Here is a 25,619-nt window from a genome sequence, read left to right as displayed (position 1 = left end):
CCGTTGTGGTGCAGTGGTTAAAGAATCTGACCAGGAACCATGAGATTGTGGGCTCGATCCCTGGCCTTGCTCAGTGGGCTAAGGATCCGGTGTTTCCGTGAGCTGTGGTGTAGGTTGCAGACGTGGCTCCGATCCCACGTTGCTGTGGCTCTGGCATAGGCTGGTGGCTACAGCTCCAATTAGACCCCTAGCCTGGGAACCTCCATATGCCACGGGAGCGGTGTTGAAAAGACAAAAAGACAAAAAAAAAAGTATTGTGTTGGATTTTTACCTCACTGTTTTAGAGACAAGTTTTTTAATTATTAGCAATGCATATTATTTTGTCCTTCTATTAGTAATATAAAGCAGTTAAAACAATAGCAGTTATATTGGAAGAGTCGTACATTAACTTCTTATATTAATAACCAGTGATGTAATTGAACTATAATAAAACCTATAGTTTTAAATTTCTACCTCTGGCAAATGACTGTAATGTTCTTAAGATGGATCGTATTATCTTTTGCATGTATCTGACATTGTAGGAGATTGAGGCAACTGGCAGAACCATATTTTTAAAGACATTTAGAATAATATCTAAGTAGGAAAGCACATTGCATCTGAGTCTTGGGAGACATTCATAAATCAAAATGTGAGAAATCAAATTTAGTATTCTTATTTGGGCCTGTGAATTAGCTTATTTATTAGAAATGTTATATATCTCATAAGTGGTGATGAAATAATGAAGCATTTGGTTGTTATTTTGCACTGGTGACCTTTAGGAAGTGTTGTACATGGTGCTTAATAATAATAACAAAGCATAGTGTATCTACCTCACATGAACTATATTACAAAGATAACAGTTTGGAAAATAATTATAGGAAAAATATTTTATTTATTTATTTTTGTTTGTTTGTTTTTAGGGCCGAACCTGTGGCATATGGAAGTTCCCAGACTGGGGTCAGTTGGAGCTGCAGCTTCCAGCCTATGCCACAGCCACAGCAATGTGGGATCTAAGCCACATCCATGACCTACACCACAGCTCACAGCAACACTATACTGGATCCCTAACCTGCTGAGTGAGGCCAGGGATCTAACTCGCATCCTCAGGGATACTAGTTGGGTTCTCACCCCACTGAGCCACACAAACGCCAAGGAAAATAATTTAGATTGAAGTTAATGCTAATTTGTTTTTTTGGGTTTTTGTTTGTTTGTTTGTTTTTTGTCTTTTTGCCTTTTTTAGGGCCGCTCCCACAGCATATGGAGGTTCCCAGGCTAGGGGTCTAATCGGAGCTGTAGCCACCAGCCTACACCAGAGCCACAACAACGTGGAATCCAAGCCACTTCTGCGACCTACATCACAGCTCACGACAACACCGGATCGTTAACCCACTGTGCCAGGGCAGGGATCGAACCCGCAACCTCATGGTTCCTAGTCGGATTTGTTAACCACTGCACCAAGACGGGAACTCCGCTAATTTGTTTTAATGTTAACAATTCCTATTATTTATATTTCTCCATGTTGAGGAAATGATTATTAAGCATAATTATTTTTAATGTGGTATGATCTTCAAAAATTCTTAAATTGTAATTGCACTTGCTGAAAATGTCAGCTTAACTGACAGTGTTCTTTAGAAAAAAAGGAACAATTTACACGTTATGTATTAAGGTATACTCTGTGAAAATGGTGAAATATTAGACAGATTAGCTAAAGGACAGTGGGTATGTGGCATGGAAAATTTGGGATTTATGTGTCCTTCCAAAAAGATCTCATAGTATTGGGAAAGATGAAAGTTTTAGATGGTAGCTATATGCCTCCCCCTGAGTTTTATATATTTATTGGGATAGTGAACACAGTAGAAATAATCTATTCATCACTATATTTTTTTTCTATTTTTAAAATCAAATTACGATAAGGTGAAAATACTTATACCAGTAGGCTATCAAAGCTGTTCATTAGTGAAAATCTGATGATACATATGTGGAGTTTGGTCAAAAGATTTTTGTTGAAAAAAGTTTTTCAAAATGAATTTGACTGCCCTCATGTAATGCATAAATTATGTGATAACCCAATACTCTTTACTTTCCTGGGCTTCAAAGTATTTGATGTGGCTATACTTGCTATAAATAAAAGAAAGTCTTTATGGGTCTTCTTCCTGGCAAAAGCAGAACTAAGCTGTAGTAATGGTGGCATTGAAGAAAGAAAGTAATAATTTAAAAACCATTTTATAAGATGATGAGCTGTGACTCACTAGGAAGCAGGGTTATAGTTTTATATACATATACAGAAACAGACTAATTGAAGAAGAGGTATGGATTTAGCTTAAAGAGGTTAGTTAATAAACATAAACACTTTTACTTTTCAGTAAATAACTACATATTATACCTGATGCTATATATACCCTGTTCTTAGGTAGTAGGGATACAGAAGAGAGTAAAACAGACAATAGCAACAATTTCTGGGCTGGTATCAGGGGGTGTCAGAGAGGAGTAAAGGATAATTATATATAATTATATTCCTGAGAACTCAGTTTCTAACATCCTCACCCAACCTTCATACAAAAGGTAATGGAGATAGAGGAAAAATTCCAAAACTTAGATTCTGCCCATCACTGAAATGAGGATTTTATAATAGTATTTAAAGTTAATAGATTAAAAACAAAGAGAGATACACTGTTGTGGACCTGATTTGTGGTTACTTTAGTGAGAGTAAAACAAAGTGAAATGATGTAGCTCTTTCAAGAGAGAAAGAGCAGGACATGAATCTCTGGTGGCATGGTGGGTTAAGGATCCAGCATTGTCACTGCTGCAGCTTGGGTTGCAGCTTTGGCTTGGGTTGTAATTTTGGTGTGGGTTCAATCCCTGGTCCCAGAACTTCTGCATGCTGTGGGCAGAGCCAAAAAAAAAAAAAAAAAAAAAAAGAGCGGGACAGATAAAATACAGGAAGCTGGAGATGAACATCAGTGTACAGTAATCAGATCTTATAGGGAATTACAGGCCAACTTGATTATTTTTTATTTTAATGCTGAAACTGATAGGAAAATATTGATAGTTTAAACTTTGAGGTGGCACAAACAGATTTGCATTTTTAAAATATTGTATTTTATAAACAGAGTTTGAATTTAAAAGAAGAGAGGGTATATATAGGTAGCAAGGTGGGAGGGGAGAGGGGAGAGGGGATCAAACACATCGGGCATTTGATGAAAAAGTATAGAAAAAATGTAGGGAATGCATTCAAAGATTTGAAGGATAGAGACATATTATAGATTGGACATGGCAGATGAGGAGCATGAAAGTGTCAAAAGGGAGATACCAAAAATCACAGTTTAATGCTCTTGTTTACTGGAATGAAAGCCACTAGGTAAGTAACTATTGCTTATGCCATCGCAGCAAAAATGAAAAGATCGACTTCCAACCAACAGAGGAAATAGTCATATTTAACAAGATCACAATTGGGCATTAAAATACATAAAATATAAACTATATAACTTTAGAAAAGTGTGAAAATTGTACCCTGGTAGAGAGGCTAACAGCTAGGAATTTAGTCAGCAGGATTTTTTAAAAAATGCTTGTTTACAGAAGATTATATGAACAATAAATATTTTCTAGATTATGGAACTTGCATTATTTATAAGTATATTAACAGATAGTTCATCATTTTTTAAATAACCAGAGTCACCAATTCTGTGATTATCAATGTCTTATGATAACAATAATGCACTTATGAGAGACATGATAATGGGGAGACAAACAGAAATAGCAGAAAGTACAAATTATTCCACAGGTAAAAGGAAATTTGAAGATAAATTCAAATTCAAACTGAATTAATTGGAGTGTTCCAGGCCTTTAGAATGCAACCTAAATTCACCACATAATTAGAATTCTAAGTCAGAAGAACAGTAGTATAAGATATATAGCTTTCTCTCTCTTTAACTCACTTATTCTTTTTTAAAGAAAGCACGAGAAAAAAATAATAAAGTTAATATCATCTTCTTCATTAGAAAAAAAAAGTTCTTCTTATATGTAATGTCTTAGAGGAAGAGAAATTCCTAAGTCTGTGTTTGCTTTGGGATTTCTATCTTTTAGCCATGTTAAATAACCTACCATAAAAATACTACTTTAAATAGCTTAAATAATCTAGTATCTAAAAATACTTCCCCTATGGAAACTTCTAGGGTATATTAGGAACATTTATTTAGGTAAACTAATATGACATATCGATTTTTGTCCCTTGTACTAGAGACTTGTCATGGAATTAAGAGGTGAAAATGTGTTAATTACTTTCCTATAAGCTGATCATTGCCCTGATTCATTTGATAAATTTTCATGTCTCTCTAAAAATTGAAAAATAAGTTTTGTACTTTTTCCTTAGAATTCCGTGAATTTCTTAAGTGTATGCATAAATAATTCAGGTATGGTCTAATCAAATACTTGAGGGAAATTTGGTATCTAATCAGTACTCATCATATTACATTCAAGTATTATAGCTAATTTTCTCATAGATATCATAAAGTATGATTGACTCTTTTTATCTTCTTTCATATTGCTGCTATTATATCTGAGAAAAAAACAGATTCTTAAAAATCTGACCAACTTCCCAAAGGATTTAAAAACTGTCTTTCTAGTAATTTCTACAATTCCTTATCTCTTAGTTATCTTCTCTTCTCTCTGTCCACTTGTCAAAATCAGTAATCTCCAATTTCTCCCTGATGGAATCAGTACCCACAGACTATAAACCAATATTTGGAACATTGGTTTTCACAGAAAGTGTCATTACTTTTGGAACTGCTGACATTATATATCATTAATAATAGAGAATGATCTACAGAGGATTAAACATCATTTCTCTCTTTTTTTTACTTAAGTATGCATGCATATGGAGTTATAATTCTATGGAAAACAACTAAACAAATGTCAATTTAGGTGTTTTTAGTTTCTTCTAATTCTATGAAAACCTTTATTTTTCACCTTCATTTCCTTTTCTTAAATCTCTCACATTCAGAAAACTTGCAAATATCTCTATTTCTTATATAGATGAGACAGTCTACCATTAACTCAAACTCAAGAGAGCAAGAAATAAAGAAAAAAAACCCACCTTTTTCATCTCTCCACATTTTGCCCACTCTCCATGTTATCACTACGATGACTGGCAAGATTTCACTTTTATATAAAACTCATAAATTTGGAGAAATCCTCTAACTGAAAATTATTATATTTCAAAGTCCATCTTTTACTAAAATGTTATATTCCTTTCCTCAAAACTATAAACATCACATGGAGGCATATTGAAGCTTAAGAATTCCAAAAGTAGTGGGCAGACCAAACTAAGAAACACCAGTACCTGAATTTGATACTAGCTTCCTGTACTGTATCAAAAGATTATAGAAGCCCCAGTAGTAAAAGTTCCAGGCAGACAGGTAAATAGATATTGAAAAGGCATTTTGTTAAATTGGGAGCATATGAAACAAGTGTTCTGCTTGACTCTCAATACAATAAAAACTTAATTCTCAATAATATGAGTGGTAAGAGCAATAATATGGATGGTAAATTAAAAGGAAAGCCCAGAATGCAAGTCCAGATATGAACTAAAGCCAATGCATAGGCTAAAGTTATCATGTCAGATTTCCCAAATTAGAACTTACATTGCTCCTGGGGTTATAAAGCTGATAGTTCAATGGCCCTCTCAACAGGGATTGCTGGGGACATTGAGAGAGATCAGTTGACAAAGTCAATTGATTTTTTTTTTCTTCTTAATTCTATGTGAAATTTTTCTTTCTGATATATCATCCCTCTACTGGTATTGATAGACCTTGGTGCTATCATTTTCTCATGACCCAATAACAATTGATATTTTTATCATATTTTTCTGCCTTAAAATTAATTTTGTTATTTTTTCTTTGGTTTTTCATTACTATACAATTCTCTATCTTTTCCATACCTCACTTTCCAACTTTATTTAATTTTTTTCTTCTTTTTGTGGTCATGTCTGCAGCATATGGAATTTCCCAAGCTAGGGGTCGAATGAGAGAGCAGCTGTAGCCTACACTACAGTCACAGCAACAAAGGATCTGAGCCGTGTCTGTGACCTATACTGCAGCTTGTGGCAATATAGGATCCTTAACCCACTGAGTGAGGCCAGGGATCAAACCCACATTGTCATGGTCACTATGTCTGGTTCGTAACTCACTGAGCCACAATGGGAAGTCCAAAACTATGCATCTGTTTTTTTTTTTTTTCTTTTTCTTTTTTGCCTGCTCCACGGCATATGAAGTTCCTGGGCTAGGATCAAATCTGAGCCACAGTTGCAACCTACACTAAAACTGCAGCAAGGCAGGATTCTTTTACACTGTGCCAGGCTGGGATTGAACCTGGGTCTTGGTGCTACAGAGACACACACCACCAATTCCATTGTACCACAGTGGAAACTCTTCATTTTCTAACTTTAAAGCCGTCTCCCATGACTGTAATCATCTCCTCCTATTCCGTACTTTTTCTCCTCCTCTCAGTTGTCCATTGCAAATTTTTGTTCCACTCCTTTTCTCTCTACTTCATCTATTCCTGTGACAGAGTTTCATAGGTCAAGATCCTTGCACCATGTACTGAAAATGTTATTTTTCAACTGAAGCAAACCAGGCATTCTGAAACTTATCCCCGTACACAAAGAAAGCTAGAAAGTACACTTAGCTCCTGTGCGTCGACTGATATTTATGCCCTTATTTTGCCAGTTTATGTTGCCACCCTGTCTCTGATCCTAGGATCTAGTTAGGAGACTTTTCTTCCAGATATAATTCTTACGATTTTGTCAATCACATATGCCTTAATAAAGCTGAAATTAAAAATGATCCTTCAATTCTTTCCTTATGTCTGACATGACCTGTTCCTCTAGTTAAATATCATACCTTTCCATGTACTTCACCCACTTTTGACTTGCAGACCTCCAAATTGATGCAACTATTCAAAAAAAGTAAAATTCTTTTTAGTATCCTGAATACGACCCAGTTGTCTACAGCCTGTCTAACTTCATGTGTACATTTTCTAACTTGTCTGCCAAACAATAACTTGATTCTTCCTTTGGGGCTGTTTCCTCTTTACCCTGTCACTACCGACTATGATTAAAGATTTACAATTTCTTGAAATTGTCCAATATTCCTTTTAAAATAAACAAGCTCTCTATTTTATGACACTTAAATTTTTATTCCATCTTCTTCAAAAAGCTTAGCACATTCAATACTTCTTTCCAGTTTATTAGCTTGAATGTGGTAATCATTTCAAAATGTATACATGTATCTAAATATTCCATTGTAGGGAGTTCCCATCACAGCTCAGTGGAAACAAATCTCTCTAGCATCCATGAGGATGAAAGTTCCATCCCTGATCTTGTTCAGTGGGTAAAGGATGCAGCATTGCCTTGAGCTGTGATGTAGGTTGCAGACATGGTTCGGATCTGGCATTGCTGTGGCTGTGGCATAGGCCAGTGGCTACAGCTCCAATTCGACCCCTAGCCTGGGAACCTCCATATGCAGCAGATGTGGTCCTAAAATATAAATAAATAAATACATAAGTAACCTTCAGTATATACAACTTTTATTTGTCAGTCTGACCTCAGTAAAGCTATACCTACCCCTCTTCCCCTTACAATTAAAGCTCATAAACATTAATATCTGGAGGATATTTTTGAAACCATTTAGTTAGGTCTCCTCTTTTTAAATCTGAAGTTCAGAAACATACTTAACTTTTTTAAGATCATAAAACTTGTTAAGGGCTGGACGTTTACTATCCAGTATGACTCAAATTTTTTAAAAAATTTCCTGACAAAAGCATATAATATACTGTTCACTATTTGTCCAGAGAATTTTTTGTTTTTGTTTTTCTCCTTTTTATGGCTGCACCTGTGGCATATGGAAGTTCCCAGGCTAGAGGCTGAATCAGAGCTACAGCTGCAGGCCTATGCCACAGCCACAGCAATGCCGGATCCCTGCTGAATCTGAGACCTATGCCGCAGCTGTGGCAATGCTGAATCTTTAACCCATGGAGCAAGGCCAGGGATCAAACCCACATCCTCATGGACACTATGTTGGTTTCTTAACCCACTGAGCCACAGTGGGAACACCTGTCCAGTGAACTTTTCAAATGTCTGTGGAATTTCAGTGAGCTTTCTCCTTAATCTCACTGCTTAAGGGCTAAAAAAAAAAATACATTAACTCATAATTATTAATACATTATACATATAAATACAATATATTAATTATTAATACATTATATATTGTTGCCTTAACTTTTAACTAGAAAACTGAGGAGACTTACTAACTCTAGCCTGTTCCTATTTTCATCTAGCGAGAAAATAAAATAACTAAAACCAACTCTAATCATTTCATCCTTCTTGAATTTTCTGAATGTTTTTAGTGCACAGCTGGAGAATTAAAATTGAAATATAGAAAATATTTCAGAATCCTTTTTAATTTTAGTCCTCAAAGGAGAAAGAACAAAACCTGAACTCAAAGATTAAGTAAAAGTGTAAAAAACTCTAGATATGCATTCATTAAAACTGTTCCAAGAGTACAGCTAGTCCCAGCACTCTATAATTCAATCCAAATTTTATAAAGCTACCATAAATACAGTTTATAACTTTCAAATATCACACCTAAATTCAAATCATTTGTGAAGGCTGCTACCAAAACCTTCTATTCACAAGAGACTAATCACCCATTAGTTTCAACAAAATGTCCCATTAACATAAAAATGAATTGGGCTGTGGGAAAGGCTTTAAATTCCAAGAAGACTTCTAAGTGTGGATTTAGATTTAACCTTGCAACATTAAATAATAGTACTCATCATGTGGCCAAATTGGAGAGGCATAATTGAAGTTTTACATGTCAAAAAATGGGGACAATTTCCTTATGTTTTTACACAAAAGACATAAAAATGAAAATGGTGTGGAAATCCTGAGAATTCCAATTTACCCAAAATTTTAGGAATCCTTCTAGATGCAACAATTCAGATCACATTTATTTTGTAGCAATACACAATAGTAAAGTCATCAGGATTAAAAGAAATGGAAAGATATTCCATACTCCAGGGTGAGAAAAATAAATACTGTAAAAATGGCCATATTACACAATGCTATCTACAGATTCAATGCAATCCCTATCAAATTACCCACGACATTTTTCACAGAACTAGAACAAACAATCTAAAAATTTATATGGAACCACAGAAGACCCAGAACTGCCAAAGCAATCCTGAGGAGCAAAAACTAAGCAGAAGGCATAACTCTCCCAGACTTCAGACAATGTTACAAAGCCACAGTCATCAAGATAGTGTGGCACTAATAGCAAAACAGAGATACAAAACAGTGTAACAGAATAGAGAACCCAAAAATAAACCCAGATACCTATGATCAATTAATCTTTGACAAAGAAGGCAAGAATATAAAATGGGAAAAAGACAGTCTATTCAGCAAGAATCGCTGGGAAACCTGGACAGCTGCATGCAAATCAATGAAACTGGAACACACCCTCACACAATCCACAAAAATAAACTCAAATCACTTAAAAATTAAATGTAAGACAAGACTCCATTAAACTTCTAGAAGAGAATACAGGCAAAACATTCTCTGATAACAACCTTATGAATATTTTCTCAGGTCAGTCTCCCAAAGCAACACAAATAAAAGTAAAAAAAAAAATGGACTAATCAAATTGACAAGCTTTTGCACAACAAAGGAAACCATAAAGAAAAAAAAAGAAAAGACAACTTACAGAATGGGAGAAGATAATTTCAAACGATGCAACCAACAAGGGCTTAATCTCTAAAATATACAAACTTATACAACTCAACAGCAAAATAGCCAACAACCCAATTGAAAAAAGGTGAAAGACCTGAATAGACATTTTTCCAAGGAAGATGTACAGATGGCCATCAAGCACATGAAAAAAATGCCCAACATCACTTATTATTAGAGAAATGCAAATCAAAACTACTATGAGATACCACCTCACACCAGTCAGAATGGCCATCATTAATAAGTCCACAAATAACAAATGCTGGATGGGCTTGGAGAAAAGGGAACCCTTCTGCACTGTTGGTGGGAATGTAAGCTGGTACACCCACTATGGAGAACAGCATGGAGGTACCTTAGAAAACTAAACATGGAACTACCATATGACCCAGCAACCCCACTCTTGGGCATATATCCAGACAAAACTTCCCTTGAAAAAGACACATGGGCTTGCATGTTCATTGCAGCACTATTCACAATAGCCAAGACATGGAAACAACCCAAATGTCCATTGACAGATGATTAGATTAGGAAGATGTATATATACGCAATGGAATACTACTCAGCCATTAAAAAGAATAAAATCATGCCATTTTCAGCAATATGGACGGAACTAGAGACTCTCATCCTGGGTGAAGTAAGTCAGAAAGAGAAAGACAAATACCATATGATTCACTTATATTTGGAATCTAATATGTGGCACAAATGAATCTTTCCGCAGAAAAGAAAATCATGGACTTGGAGAAGAGACTTGTGGTTGCTAAGGGGGAGGGGGAGGGAGTGGGATGGATTGGGAGCTTGGGGTTAACAGATGCAGATTATTGCCTCTGAAATGGATTAGCAATGAGATCCTGCTGTGTAGCACTGGGAACTATGTCTAGTCACTTATGGTGGAGCATGATAATGGGAGAAAAAAGAATGTATACATGTATATGTTACTAGGTCACCTTGCTGTACAGCAGAAAATTGACACAACCCTGTAAACCAGCTATAATGGAAAAAATAATCATTATAAAATAAAATAAAATAAGGTCATCAGGAATCACACCTGGTACTCATTCACCTATCCAGTTATTCAGCAATAATATTTTAGGAGTTCCCATTGTGGCTCAGTGGAATCAAATCTGACTAGTATCCATGAGGATGCAGGTTTGATCCCTGGCCTTGCTCAGAGGATTAAGGATCTGGTGTTGTCCTGAGTGTGGTGTAGGTTGCCGATGTGGCTTGGATCCTGAGTTGCTGTGGCTGTGGTGTAGGCTGGCAATGTAACTCCAATTTGATCCCTAGCTGGGAACCTTCATATGCCATGAGTGTGGCCCTAAAAAAAAAAAAGTAATAATAATATTTTAAATGTCAGTTGAGTGAAGGCATTACCCATTTGTAAATGTAAGGGTAGTTCAAGAAGGCTGGATTCTAGAATGCAAGTGGGATACAAGGAGATAAGGATGAAAAGGTAAGAAAAGCTCTGAATTTTTAATTTCTCAATTCATCTATAGCCATTACTTCAATTCATGTATGGCCAATTCTTGGGACTTCAATAAATCCCAGGAAGATTTATAAGATAAAAAACACTATTACTTTTTTTTGTAAAAAGGCTGAGCGGCAGTATTGCCTTAGAATATGTAAATGTAAAAATGTGAATATTTTAAGTCCTTCATTACATATGGGCAATAGAGTTGAACTACAGTTTGAGCATACATTTTAGGTTCCAACTCTGATATTAAGTACAATAAAAGTGTCCTTCATTACCTGATTCTCTTATTGTTTATTTTAAAGTCAGAAAATGGAGAATGTTCACTCCACTGGAAATTAAGAGGAGTTTATGTATGTGATGATATATCTATGAACACACTTTAACAACCATGAAGAGCTATAAATTAAATGCAGTATTTTGTAGAAAAACAATGATGAACCAACACTTCGCTTTTATATTGAGCTGGCTTATATTGACCTGGTTTATATTGTGAAAATGTTGCAATTCTGAGTCACGTTATCTGATTTCCAATTAGAACGATTCTCCTTATTGTATATTATCTTTGAAATCATTACTTTGTGGAAATGAAAAATTATAAAATTACCATGATTAGATCTACTAGTGAGGGGAGACCATAAAATAAAAATCAGAATATATTCCAGAAAAACTACTGAAACTATGGAGATTTTAAAACTGAAAATACAGAGATTTTTATCATTTTAAAAAAGAGTTTATGTCTAATATTTGCTTCCAAATGTGTTTTCTAAAAAATTTAATTACAATAATATATGGCAATTCATTTGTAAATTAACAATGTTTTACTTTAAATGTCTAAATTGTATACATGTATCATTTATTTTAATGTGTTAATAAGCTGACTTAAAGGAAAAAACAAAATAATTACTTTACGCATAGACTATGTCCTTAGGCCTCTGTTTCTTTATCTAAAATGAATATTTACTATGGTAAATAAATATACCAAAAGATGTATTTATCCAAATGATGAGAAATGTACCACATGAGTGTGCTACATGATACTAGTGAATCCAGGGACAAGAAGGTTTCAGGAGAAACAACTGGAGAAAGAGACTAGAAGCAGATGTTAAAACTTGCACTTTAGATTATGAGTATTAACCTACTTTTATTGTGGGCTTATTGCTAATATGTTCTTAAAATGCATTCATGCCCATGAAGAAGTTAATAGGGAATAAATGCAAAAAAATACAACATTTAATATGAATCCTAAAAATACTCATAAGATTTGAATTTGTAATAACTTATATGTAAAGAATTTCACACTCAGCATCAATGTTATTCATTATTTCCCCATGTCAAAAGCTATTGATAAATGCAAAATTAACTAATGGCATTTTCGTCATTTAAGCTGGCATAATAGGTTCAGCCTCTTACAACCTGCTCACTAGAAAACTGTGTAACTCTGTCAGAAGTTGACAACTAGAAATACAGAACTTTGTAAATTGTAGAAGAGTGCTTCCTACTAATAAAATAGCAGACTAACAAGGTAGAGTGCAGAAACATACTTTTCAGCTGATTTTTATTTCTAACAATAAAAGAATGATTGAGATCAATTTTGGCCATGTTACAGGAGGAAAAGTAGGGTAGTTAAGCTGCAACAAATTTTACCTCCTATAGAAGCCACTAAAGTATGGTTTAATGATGGTATTTTGGGTAATATGATAGCTTGAACTGACATTGAAAAATTTTGCAAAAAATAAGAAATGTTTTGCTTTTTGTAGTTTGTGCTTCGTGAGGTAACAGCATTGGTAACAAGATTCTGTTAGAAATGAGGGATTCTGACCCCACCAAATGTTCCCAACAAGAATCAGTTGTTAAATAAGATCATCAGGTGGCTCTTATAAAGCTTGGAAAGCCCTGCTTTCCACCAGCATAAGTGATATAGAAAATGAAGGCTTAGTTCCTGTAGTCCGCTTGCCATTTACTGGCTTGGGCTAGTGAGTGTTTAACAACTAATTCTCTGGAAAACAAAACAACGCAAAACAGAAAAGCCTACTTTGAAAATTTTGCTGATTTCTACTGAGTAAATACTTCAAACATAGTCAGTTTCAAGTTATCAACATGAAGTCACTGAATGTTGCCTGAGTTGGGAAGAGAATTCACAGTGAACGACTTGTTCTCCTGATGCCCTGTGAGCAACCTCCAACATATTGCTATCTGTAAGTCAATTATGTTGTTTTTCTTTATCTGTAGATAAGATTGATAATATTTATCTGACCAAATTAATTTGTGTCAACATAAAAGGATTTAAATACTTTTGTAAACTGTTAAGATATTAGTTGCTTTTATTTATTTTTCTCCACCAAATCATATGCATCCTGTAAGCCATATTAAAAGCTTTCTAACACCTAATGTACTGTCTAGAACATGATAGTTGCTTATATTAGGTGTTTTGGAGGGTATTAATAAATAGATAAGACTGTGTACCGTGCTTTATATTGGTAGATTCACAATATTTTTATCTTTATAAAACAAACTTACATGAAAAGAAATTAGACTTGTTGTTATTAGAGGCAAGGGGGGGGGGGTTGGATAAAAGTGGCCAAAGGGTACAAACTTCCAGGATAAGATAAATAAGGATAAATAGGGATATGATGTACAACATGATTGATATAATTAACACAGCTATATGTTATACATGAATGTTGTTAGTAAATCCTAAGAGAGTTCTTATGGCAAGAAAAAAGTATTTTTTCTATTTCTTTAATTTTGTATCTACATGAGATGATAGATGTTCCTAACCTTATTGTGGCAATCTTTTGATGATGTATGTAAGTCAAATCAAATCATTTTGGTTAAACCTATGCAGTTTAATTGATATATATGTCAGTTATATCTCAATAAAACTGGAAGAACAAATACTAGTAAAAAAAGAATACAAAAAATTCTAGTGTGATATGTTGAACTATGCATAATCTGTCAGTGGGGGAGGGATAATTTGTGCTGTTAATTATTCAGACACTGATGCAGATGGCTAGTTGTTCCCTATTAGCCTCTATTCCTTTCATTCATAGCAATACAATTTTTATCTGGACATATTAACATCCTGAATAAAAGACTGCATTTCCCAGCCACCAGTACAGCCAAGTTTCATGTGACTATAATCTGACAACTGTATATAAGCAGAATTGTCATTAAAAAGTTTTGAGTAAGGAAGTGTTAAGCACTATTATTGAAGAATACATAGGTGTTGGGGAGGCAAGAGAGAAAGCTAGGAAACCAGGTTGGAGTCTAATGTAGTAGTCTAGTTAAATCCAGGAAAGAGAGGCTAATTGTTACTACTCTAGGGGATTAATAGTAAATATGGTGAGAAATAGTAAGATTCACAATACATTTTGATTAAATATTTGTCTTTTGATTAGATGTAAGTTACTAGATATTAGACATAAGTTGCTAGCATGACCCCACAGTTTTTGGACCTGAACGACTGAATGAATTGTTGCCGTTTATTGAGAAAGACATGAAGATGAGAAAATTTGAAATTCAGGGAAGATACCAGGTTGGGAAAACATGATGGATAGTTACTGTAAAATAATTACAAAATTGCCACCATTTCTTCATCCCCTCTCCCACATGCCCATTGCCAATGTTTTCATGCCCTTGTCTAATTCTGATCCTTGGTTTGTTTGTGTGACTTCTTTTACCTAATGGGATGTTAGCAGACCAAATCAAGCAGATCCATTTAGGTCGATTATAAAATGCATCCTTTTTTTTTTGTCTTTTTTGGGCTGCACCTCTAGCATATGGAGGTTCCCAGGCTGGGGGTCAAATCAGAGGTACACTGCAGCCACAGCAACATGGAATCTGGGCTGTGTCTGTGACCTACCACAACTTAAGGGCAATGTGGAATCCTAACCCACTGAATGAGGCCAGGGATCAAACCTGTGTCCTCATGGACACTAGTTGGGTTCGTTAACTGCTGAGCCATGACAGGAACTCCCCAAATACAACTTCTAACCTTCTTTATCCTCTTGTATTTTCTATCCCATTTTGAACTATCACCTGAGTCACTCAACACGATGTGCTAGACAGAATTCTAAGGTGGGTTCCAATATTTCCACCCTCCACATGAGTGCAGGTGGAACGTATGAATATGATACACTAGTTGCCCCCTTCAGTAAGTTACATTCTATGGCAGTAGTAATGGGACAGTTGTTCCTGTGTTTATGTATACTCTATAAGGACCCCTTGTTAGCCAACTGGAGGGAAAGTCTGAGAGAAGTGCTCTAGCTAAGCTGGAAGAAAGCCAGGTTCTAAACTACTTTTGGGGGTTGTGGGGGATGGTAAGGAACCACAGGCAGACTATAAAAACTAAGAAAAATCCATAATCAATCCCTGGAAAGAAAATAGGTATCTCAATCATACTGCTGCAAGGAAATAAGTCCTACCAGCAACCAATAAGCTTAGAATAGGATTTTGACCTTAGGTGTTAATCACAGTGCTAGCCAACCCTTTGCAGCCATGTGAGGTCTGAGCTAAGAATCCAGCTGACCCCTGCCAGTTTTCTGACCTAGAGAACTATGAGATTATCATCTGTGTTGTATTAGTCTGCTAAATGGTGGGGATTTGTTATGCAACAATACAAAATCAATACAGATGGGAATGATCATTTTGTGGAAGAAATTCCTTTAAACATCCTTATGAGAAATAAATGCTATAATATGTCAATTCAGAAAAGTATAATGAAGTATTGTATGAACCATGGCAAGCGATGGCTAGTGTTTGACAGTTATGACTAAAAGACCCTGCTATCAGAGATCTATTTGTAAAATGAGAAATAAAATTTTCAGTTGAAAGCATGCTGTAAGGAACAGAAGTATTAAGTGACTTCAAAGGTGGCAGATAACCAAAGTAATTATTATAAATGCAAATGAACATGAAGAAAATTATTTTAAAATATTCAGTTATTTAACTACATAGTTGGAAATATCATCATTAATTTAGTAATTTGATAAAAAGAGCAATGAGTAATGAACCTTTAGTTATGTGAGTAATGTTAAGAGTCTGAAGCCAGTGCCTTAAGGTCAGTTCATATTCTTTCACCTGCAGAAACAACAACATGATGTTCGAAGAGTATTATTAATTAATATTGCTTCAGATTAGCTTCTTGCGTTTATTTTGACTTTCCGTCATCTATTTCTCATCTACATTAGCCAGTTAATTTTTAAAGAACTAAGATTATACTACTTCACACCTATGACCAAGTGAAAAACAAGCTTTCTGCATTTTTTCTCACGTTGGCATTCTATTAATTAAGGTTTTGACAACAGCTTCTCATATTTACTAGCAATACAAGTTCACCACTTAAAAATATAATCGAAAGGGTATACAAAATCTAAAGACTATGCTATACAAGATAACATATCACACTAAGTAGGAAAAGTATAATTTTTATTGTAATATTTAATGATTTGTAAACTATCTTGTCCTATGTGGTATTGGGAAAAGAATTAAAAATCCATCTTAAGGCTGATAATACAAGTACTAAAAATGGGAAAAGAATTAAAAACCCATCTTAAAGCTGATAATACAAGTACTGAAAATGGGATTCAATGACATAATTATTCCTCCATGAAGAAAAATCATTTTATCTAATACAGTATGTATACCCATTGAATGAAAATGATTCATGCTGTTTATTATTCCTATTGAAATAAGTTGATTTGTACATTTTATTTTACCTATATTTATTTTTTATAATATTAAAAGGTGCTTTGTTAAAGGACATAATTATTTTCATAAAGAAGAAACTATTTCAAATTTAATTTTCTATGATACACTGTCATACTTATGGTCAAATAGTAAACATAAAATTATATTTTAATAATTTACTACATTTTGGTAAAGGGGAATTAAGATAAATCCACAAATTCCTTAAACGAGCTCATAGCATACCTTTCTTTTAAACCACTAGTTGTACACTATCAATTATAACAGCTTATCACAATGTATGCTCCTTTTTTTTTTTTTGGTCTTTTTTTTTTGCCTTTTCTAGGGCTGCTCCTGCAGCATATGGAGGTTGTAGCCACTGACCTATGCCAGAGCCACAGCAATGCCACATCTGAGCCATGTGACCTACACCACAGTTCACTAGCTCACTAGCAACGCCAGATCCTTAACCCACTGAACAAGGTCAGGGATCGAACCCACAACCTCATGGTTCCTAGTCGGATTCATTAGCCACTGCACCACAATGGGAACTCCACAATGTATGTTCCTTAAGTGTATGAAACACAAAAACTATCTTTAACATATAATTAGAATCTTAAATTAATCACCATCTCAATTAAACTTCATTCTAGCACTCATATCACAATAATAAATTATACCAGTTGATAGACATGACACATTTAGCAACATATATAAGAGAAGGAAATTTAATATGAAATGAGATTATATATACTAAGTTGAATCATCCTATTTTGGGAGAATAAAATACAATCATGAATTCCACCCCACCTTTTCCATATGAAGCACAAAGATTAAGTAGGTCATAAGTCACTGGCTTTACCAATTTTTTTATTTTCAGCTTGTTTTTCTTTTTATGCCATATGAGCAATTTCATATTTTTGAAATGCTTCATAAGGAAACTGTTTACTTCAAGAAAGTAAAGATTTAAAAGCAGAGAAAAATTCCTAAAAAGTAAAAATAACATTAAGTATCATTTATGGGTTTTCTCAAATAAAAAGGCCAAAATTTCTCTTAAAACTTATTAATTTAGTGTGAATGTCTGTGGTTAAACATAGCCCACATCTATCTTTTAATGTATTCCTTGGAGTTTTAATTCTTTGAAAGTGTGAAATGCATTAAACCTTTCCTCATTACAGGTAAAATTACTAGATAGCCCTATATATTAGTTAAATTTACCAAGCATTTTTTACGTGTTTGCAATGTGCCAGGAATGTGCAGAAATAGAGGGCAATTTACAAAACAAGTAAAACAGATTCTGTACTCTCAAGCTTCTCACAGCCTAGTGTGAGTGAAAAATACAAAATAGTATAATGTAATATTGTGCGAATGTGTATTCATATCTGAGCACATAGAGAAAGATCATTGTTGGGCTTAAATCTTTGGATTCCGTAAATGACTTTCTGGAAGTAATTAAGGCCTGCACAAAGCCTGGAAGGATAAGAAATAACTAGGCCAGATAAAGAGGTGTGTATGGGTGTTCTCAGCAGAAGAGCTAGAGATTTAAGAATAGAATAGTTTAAATAGCATAGTATATGTAGAAACTTAATATGTGTTCATGTTACCATTTCATAAATAATGATGAAAAATAAAGCTAGATTTTACTGTCGTAGATGTTTTCTCAAAGTTAAGCAATAACATTTTAAACGTGTCCCATTTCTGCGCAGTGTAACATATACAACATCTACAATGAGTGTGTATATGCTACACTGTGCAGAAATGGGACACGTTTAAAATGCTATTGCTTAACGTTGAAAAACATTCATAGTGTTGATAGTACTGCTGAAGCTTTGTTGTAAATGCAGTGAAAATGACATATCTTCCTGGATAATAGATGTAAACTTGAAAATTAATAAATTCTGGTGTATACTCAGCTAAATCCACATGTTCATTATAACACTGTCTTTTAACTCCATTCTGAAAATGATGGTTAAAGACTGATTTTTGTAATCTTCTAGATTGGAATTCTGAACACTTCCGACTGTTAAAAGCGAATATAGCCATTGTTTTGTAGTAACTTTAAGTGGAGTATAGTCTATTGAAAATATTGAATCACTATGTCATATACTTGAAAACAATTTAATATTATAAATTGACTATACTTCATTTTAAAAATAAACAAAAGGAAGAGAATGCCCTCATGACTTAGCTAGAAGGTCACTGGACACTACAGACAAAACCACTGCTGGGGTTAAATACAGGGACCCATGCTACAGGCAGGCTGGATCACAGCTGCTCACACCATCAGATAACCAAGTCATAGGGAAGAGGCTCACCAAAAAGCCAGACTGTGGAGAAACATACATTTGGAGGGACCTGCTTGCAGCTGACAAACCTTCTGGAAGGCCAGACTCCCAAAGGCTTCAAACTTAGAGGCTACTGTTTTGGAAAAGCCATGACATAGCTGCCCATACTCCATGAGGACTCAACATTGAAGACAAGTCTCCCAGAGGGCCAAACCAAAACATAGCCTGATTGCCAAAGATCTAGGTCATCAGAGTTAGGCATCTCAGAGGACCATGTCATTTGGGATGGGACTTTGGCAGAGCATGGTGGCCTAGGTCTCGTAAGACTGAACCACCCAAGGTCCAGATCCCCTGTGATAAAAATTCCAGAGATAGAACCCCCAATGAATCTAGCTATGACGGATGGAGAAACCAGAGGATAGTGCCATGGAGATCAAGGCCAACTAAAAATTATATTCCACAGGGTGAGACTACACAAGAGAGGACCAGTGGAGGGCAAGCTATTGAAAATAGGACCAGCAAACTAGACTGGGGAACCAATGAGGGCAGGTTCCAAATGAGGATGCTATGAAAGGGCAATGAGGGAGATAAGACCTTATCCTAGCTCCCGGTACAAGACCTACCTCCTGCCCCTGAAAACTGGTGGCTTATAAGGCCAAGAGATGCTGGAGCAGAGGGCTGGCACCAGTAGAGGGAAAGGAGGTAGGAGGATACTCTCATCCTCTGCCTGTAGCGCAATCCAAATTTCAGGACAGGGAGTTACCTGGGATAAATTAGGGAACTGCTGGATTGAGATGTTTCAGTACTGAAGTAGCCAGGCTCTGTGGCACCTTAAAGGCACAAAATTTGAGTTTGATCAGGAGACAAAAAATGTCTTTGCATTTATTACATCTCCTTGTATTATTTTTAAAGATATAACTCATTTATTCGTAAAAGTATTTAAAGTGAAGATCCATTAACTTCTTTTATGAACATAACCTACCTTCATTGCTAGAAAACTATTTAATATTTTATTGTATAAATTTCCCTTGCTACAATTCAACTGTCTTGCTAGAAGCATAACTGACTTCATTCTAAACTGCAATCTCACCATTAATTTCATGGAACTGCAATTTAAATTTTTAAAGCTTAGAAATTGAAAATAATGCCTAAAATAAAAAAAAGTCATTTGACATTCTCAAGTAAAAAGTTTTTAATAAACCTGATGGATAGCTAAAATAGAATATTAAATAGAATAAACTTCTACATGTCGTGTTTAAAAAGAACACAGAATATGTAATATATACAAGAATATATTACAGCTTTGATGTTTCATATTGTTTTAAAACACAGCATTATCAGTAGTTCTTATAATGATCTTTTTTACTAAATTTTATGTGATCATTTTAAATATAATGGAATTATAGTTTATAGTTAGATATCAAATATCTCTAAAATGGATACAGCTTACATCTTTAGGGCACCTAAACATTTTTACATGAAGATTAGTGCTTTGTTACATTCTTGCTCATTACAACTTTTCATAAAATTTTCTAGGGTGAGAAAAATCCATGTCAGGTATTTAGCACTGTGATTGACACAAAGAAATCAATAAATATTACCTTGCAATAGTACTATTATTAAGCAAATTTTTGTTTCTGAATTAAAACGTGAAAATGATTTAATGGAAAATTTGTGAAAGCTAAGACTTTTATCCCTGTAATTTCTTAATTACTTAGTCGTACACATCAACAATAATTTTGGCATAATAGCTACCTTGTATTCCAAGTGGTTTTTCAAGACTTTTTATGTCTTTTTCTGATCATTGAATTGGATCATTGATCTATGCTAAAATTATTCATTGAGATTCTCCCAGACATTAAACTAACCAATTCATTTAATACATAATAATGTTTAATGATGATATGTAAAATGTATATAATGCACAGTATGATTGGATTATATTACTTTGTTCCAAAATGAATAATTCTAAAATGGTAGGATGGCCCATGGTGTATCTTTATGATCTTTCACCTATAAACAATGATTATGCATCTCTAAAAGTAAAATGTAAAAGGACTCTATTGTATGAAATAACTCTCAACAGAAACTAGAATATATTTTGTTTTTTTTTGTTTTTGTTTTTGTTTTTTTGTTTTTTTGTCTTTTTGTTATTTCTTGGGCCACTCCTGCGGCATATGGAGGTTCCCAGGCTAGGGGTCCAATTGGAGCTGTAGCCACTGGCCTATGCCAGGGCCACAGCAACGCGGGATCTGAGCCGCGTCTGCAACCTACACCACAGCTCATGGCAACACCGTATCGTTAACCCACTGAGCAAGGGCAGGGACCGAACCCGCAACCTCATGGTTCCTAGTCGGATTCGTTAACCACTGCACCACGACAGGAACTCCTAGAATATATTTTGAATTCTGTTTGGCAGATTTAGAAAGACAAAAGAAAATTTCCCATTGAATGCACCACAGAATACAGATCTTATCAGTTTTATCCTGGTTGAATTTTGAAAAATGGTCATGTGACTATTCAATATAGTATACATTATTATTTCTCAAAATTCATGTCTCACAGAAAACAGTTTTACTCACTTATTTTTATTAACTTTAACAAACATGTGAAACCAAAGTCCTATGAAACAAACTTAGGAAACAGCGATAAGAAAATTTAAGTGTATGAGAGACAATAATGAGGAAAAATAAAGACACACAGCTAGATATTAATGGGGATTTTTTTCCATAGAAATTTAATACCTTGCAGCTTTGACTTCGAGCAGTTAAGAGCTCTGGAACTCAAAGTTTATGAAACAGGGATATCACCCTCCACAATTTTAAAGCAAACAGTCTGAAGCAGGGCAATAGAAGTTTGTAACAACAGAGAAGCTCTGTGAAGATCACAGACAATTTACATTTATTAATCGTTTATTCTGCACTGGATTTGCAATTGGAATTGCATTACATATTCTAGGGCTTCACTCCACAGTCTGATTCAGGATATGTAATTGGGGCCAAGAATTCTACACTTTAAACTCTCCAGATGATTCTGATGCATGTGGTTCAGTGTTAGCAGTTTGAAAAACACAGATAAGTGCACAAATATCATTAGTATATAGAGATCTCATAAATTCTAGTATACAAGGACAAAGTTTCAGGAAACTTTAATGGATAAAAGAAAGTAATTAGCAAATGATTATATAGAGGGAGATAAAATGAAAGCAAATGAGATTCAGACATTAGGATCATCCTGCAAAAAAAAATAATAATAATAATAATAAGGCAGGAGTTCCTGTCATGGCACAGCGGAAATGAATCCAACTAGGAACCATGAGTTTGTGGGTTCGATCCCTGGCCTCGCTCAGGGGGTTAAGGATCCGGTGTAGGTTGCAGACACGGCTTGGATCCCATGTTGCTGTGGCTGTGGTGTAGGCCGGCAGCTACAGTTCCGATTAGACTCCTAGCCTGGGAACCTCCGTATGCCGCGGGTACGGCCCTAAAAAGACAAAGAAAAAAAAATGCAGGTGTAAATTTAGAGGACAGGTTTTGAAATTTCAAAACCGAAGTTTTCTGGACTTCACAATATACCACTTGGCCTTGATAGTGTCACCGGCTTGTAATTACTCCGTCTGTAAAACGTTATATAGTATAGCACCTGTTGTGGTAGGACAAAGGAAGCCTATTCCACCCCCCGGGAACACGAATATCTCTGGAACCTATGGATGTGTCATATTACATTGCAAAAAGGACTTTGCAGATGTAAATATGTTTAAGGAATTTAACATAGTTGGGTCTGCCAGGATAATCAAGGCTAATCTAATGACATAGGCCCCTAGAGGCTGAGAAACGTCTCCAGCGGAAGTCAGAGGTATGTAGGAAAAGATAGTAGTCGAGAGAGGCATTAAGAAGGGGAAGTCAAATATGAGAAGGATTCAATGCACCAGTGACTGGTTTGCATATGTAGGCTTCATGAACAAGGAAGAGAAGGGCCTCTAGAAGCTATTAGAAATAGATTCCTTCCAGAGCCTTTTAATAGCCTAACCAGCTGACATTTTTATTTCAGCCTTGTGAAACTCTAAGCAGAGAAACTAGTGGAGACCACCAGGACTTTTCAGCTACAGAACTGTAAGAGAATACATTTTTGTTGTTTTAAGCTGCTAAATTTGTGGTTGTTTGCTATGGTAGCCATAGAAAACTAACACCCATGGTAGAAGATACCCATCATAAACCAATACCTGAAGATGTTTTGAGGCATGATGACCAATCTCTCAATACTACTTAGATGTTTAGTACCATATATTTTAAGTCAGGATCTCCCAAACATACATTTAAATGTCATGAAGATATATGCATTCCTTTTCACAGAAGCAGAAGAGACAGAAACTTTATGTATATTTAGAATCAATATAGAGCTATGAAAATACTCTTGAGACTGTTTCATGAAATTTGACAGTCAAACCAGAAAATATGGCAACATTATAATTCATCCTCCAAGTCTACAATTTTAGTATTCCTTGTCCTTGTTGAAAAAATTACCTAACTTAAAATATCTTTATACTTTGATGAACAGAGTGCAGGTTCTCTATTATGGAGACTTTAATAGAAAATTATTGTATTACTAACTCCTTTAAAATTGCCAAAATTACACTCAAAATTAAACCTTTGTGTTTGGAGTGTTTTAAACTATGAATTAAGTTGCCAAGATAAAAATATTCAACTATTGTGAAAGCACCTTAAAAAATAATGATTATTACTATCACAATGGAGGAAAATAAATCTTGGAATGCATCTTTCCCAGTAGACAAAAGACAGTTCAGAAATATATTAGGTAGAAAATAGTGTTAAAAACTGCTGCAATATGACATTATTTAAGATGTAAAAAAGAGACAATATTTTTACTCAATTGTTTACTAGAGGATATTTTCTCTCCTAGGGAGAAAGCACTAGATGAAATGTTTAGGTGAGAACTTTTCCCACATGCCAACTGTAAACCTTTATACTAAAGCAATTCTATTTTATATATATGTTTTCTAATCTGAACTTATATTTTGAATTATTATGTGGTATAGAAAGTTGCTGCCCCTACTACTGTGTTTGTATATTTCTTCTGATGATATTGGATCTGTGTGGTGTGTTCTGGTAATATGGTCCTGGGAGCTGGATTGAATTCCGTTATGCTCTTCCTACCGGTAATGAAGGGACTCCTCCCTAAACTGGGTGAAATTTTATGGTCAGGTTTCATAGAGAAGAAATTACCACTACGTGATCTCAGTATGAGGCCCTCAGGAACAGGTTATTTTTGCTTTCAGAATCTTTTTTCACATTTTAAAAAGGGAAAGCAATGCAGATTATGCATCTTTTAAACTATTTTTAAAATTTTTTTTTAGAAATCTTTTTTTTTTTTAATTATAGTTGATTTGCCAGGTAGCAGAGCCTGTGGTGCACCTCATTATCAAACAATATTTGTATAGTGAAAGATGCATACCCACACTATCTGGGATAAATAAATATAAAGCTTATAGAAAGCCTCCAATCAGTTTACATTTTGATACTGAATGAGTTTGTATCACACTTCGAGGGAACAATCCAGTTTCAAGTGCTTTTTTGGTTTTTCTCTTTGTGGTTAAGGGGCTATAGATCTGTGGGACTGGAAAGGCTGGATTGTCTAAAAAGCAAAATGTCAACTCTGGGCTTTTCTCTTGATTCTAACTTACAGAGAACACATGTTATCCGTTTATTTTATGGCAGAGAGGTAAAGAACAGAGGAGACCTGTGTGGAGACTATGATGCCTCAATCTCAAAATAATGCATGGTTTCCTCCTACTCTCACATTTCATTCCCTTGTATTAAGGTCTAACCCTATAGTGATGTCATGATCTCTCTCCTAAGAAAATTTAAGGGAGAGATTTTCCTCTCTCTGGGAGCACCATAATGCAACATTGAAACCTACTAGGTATAGGATTTTAATATGTATTGATGATTATTGAGAAGGTGAAACTTAGTACAGTATTTGACATAACAGGATGAACTATGTCTTACATCCTGGTGACTTTTCTTCTATTTTCACCCTAGAGAATTTTGGTTTTACTGCATTATAATGGGCAGTGTTCTTTTATATTATCATCACTTACCTTCATAATATACTTTAAATCCATGAGCACTAACTGCAAAATCACTGGTCAAACGTAGTGAGAACACAGATTTGGTACTTGTCACTGGTGGTGGCAGATGGAATCCTGTTAACCTAAAAATGTAAATGGAATTAACTGTTAGTTATAGCCATTTTACCTAACATAAATGGAATCAGATATTATAGACATGTTACCTAACAGAGTTGAAAGACTATTGAGTCAAGTTTCTGAACCCCAAGCTTTGTATAAGTGTGTATGTGTATGGTGTGAATTAATTTATGACATGTTGATTAAAACATCACTCAT

The 25,619-nt window shown here is 34.8% G+C and overlaps 1 protein-coding gene across 2 annotated transcripts in view; it reads right to left on the bottom strand.

Annotated features, from left to right (window-relative positions):
• CSMD3 (CUB and Sushi multiple domains 3) overlaps nucleotides 1-25,619 on the bottom strand; it is a 1,203,192-nt gene that overhangs the window by 998,830 nt on the left and 178,743 nt on the right. For both annotated transcript variants that reach the window (XM_047783389.1, XM_047783390.1), the window contains exon 3: nucleotides 25,314-25,426. In XM_047783389.1, the coding sequence (XP_047639345.1) occupies nucleotides 25,314-25,426 (113 nt within the window). The remainder of the gene's footprint in view (nucleotides 1-25,313; nucleotides 25,427-25,619) is intronic.

This window comes from Phacochoerus africanus, chromosome 6, assembly GCF_016906955.1.
Source record: "Phacochoerus africanus isolate WHEZ1 chromosome 6, ROS_Pafr_v1, whole genome shotgun sequence".
Taxonomy (NCBI): Eukaryota; Metazoa; Chordata; class Mammalia; order Artiodactyla; family Suidae; genus Phacochoerus; species Phacochoerus africanus.
This window is presented reverse-complemented; position numbering and strand designations above follow the sequence as displayed.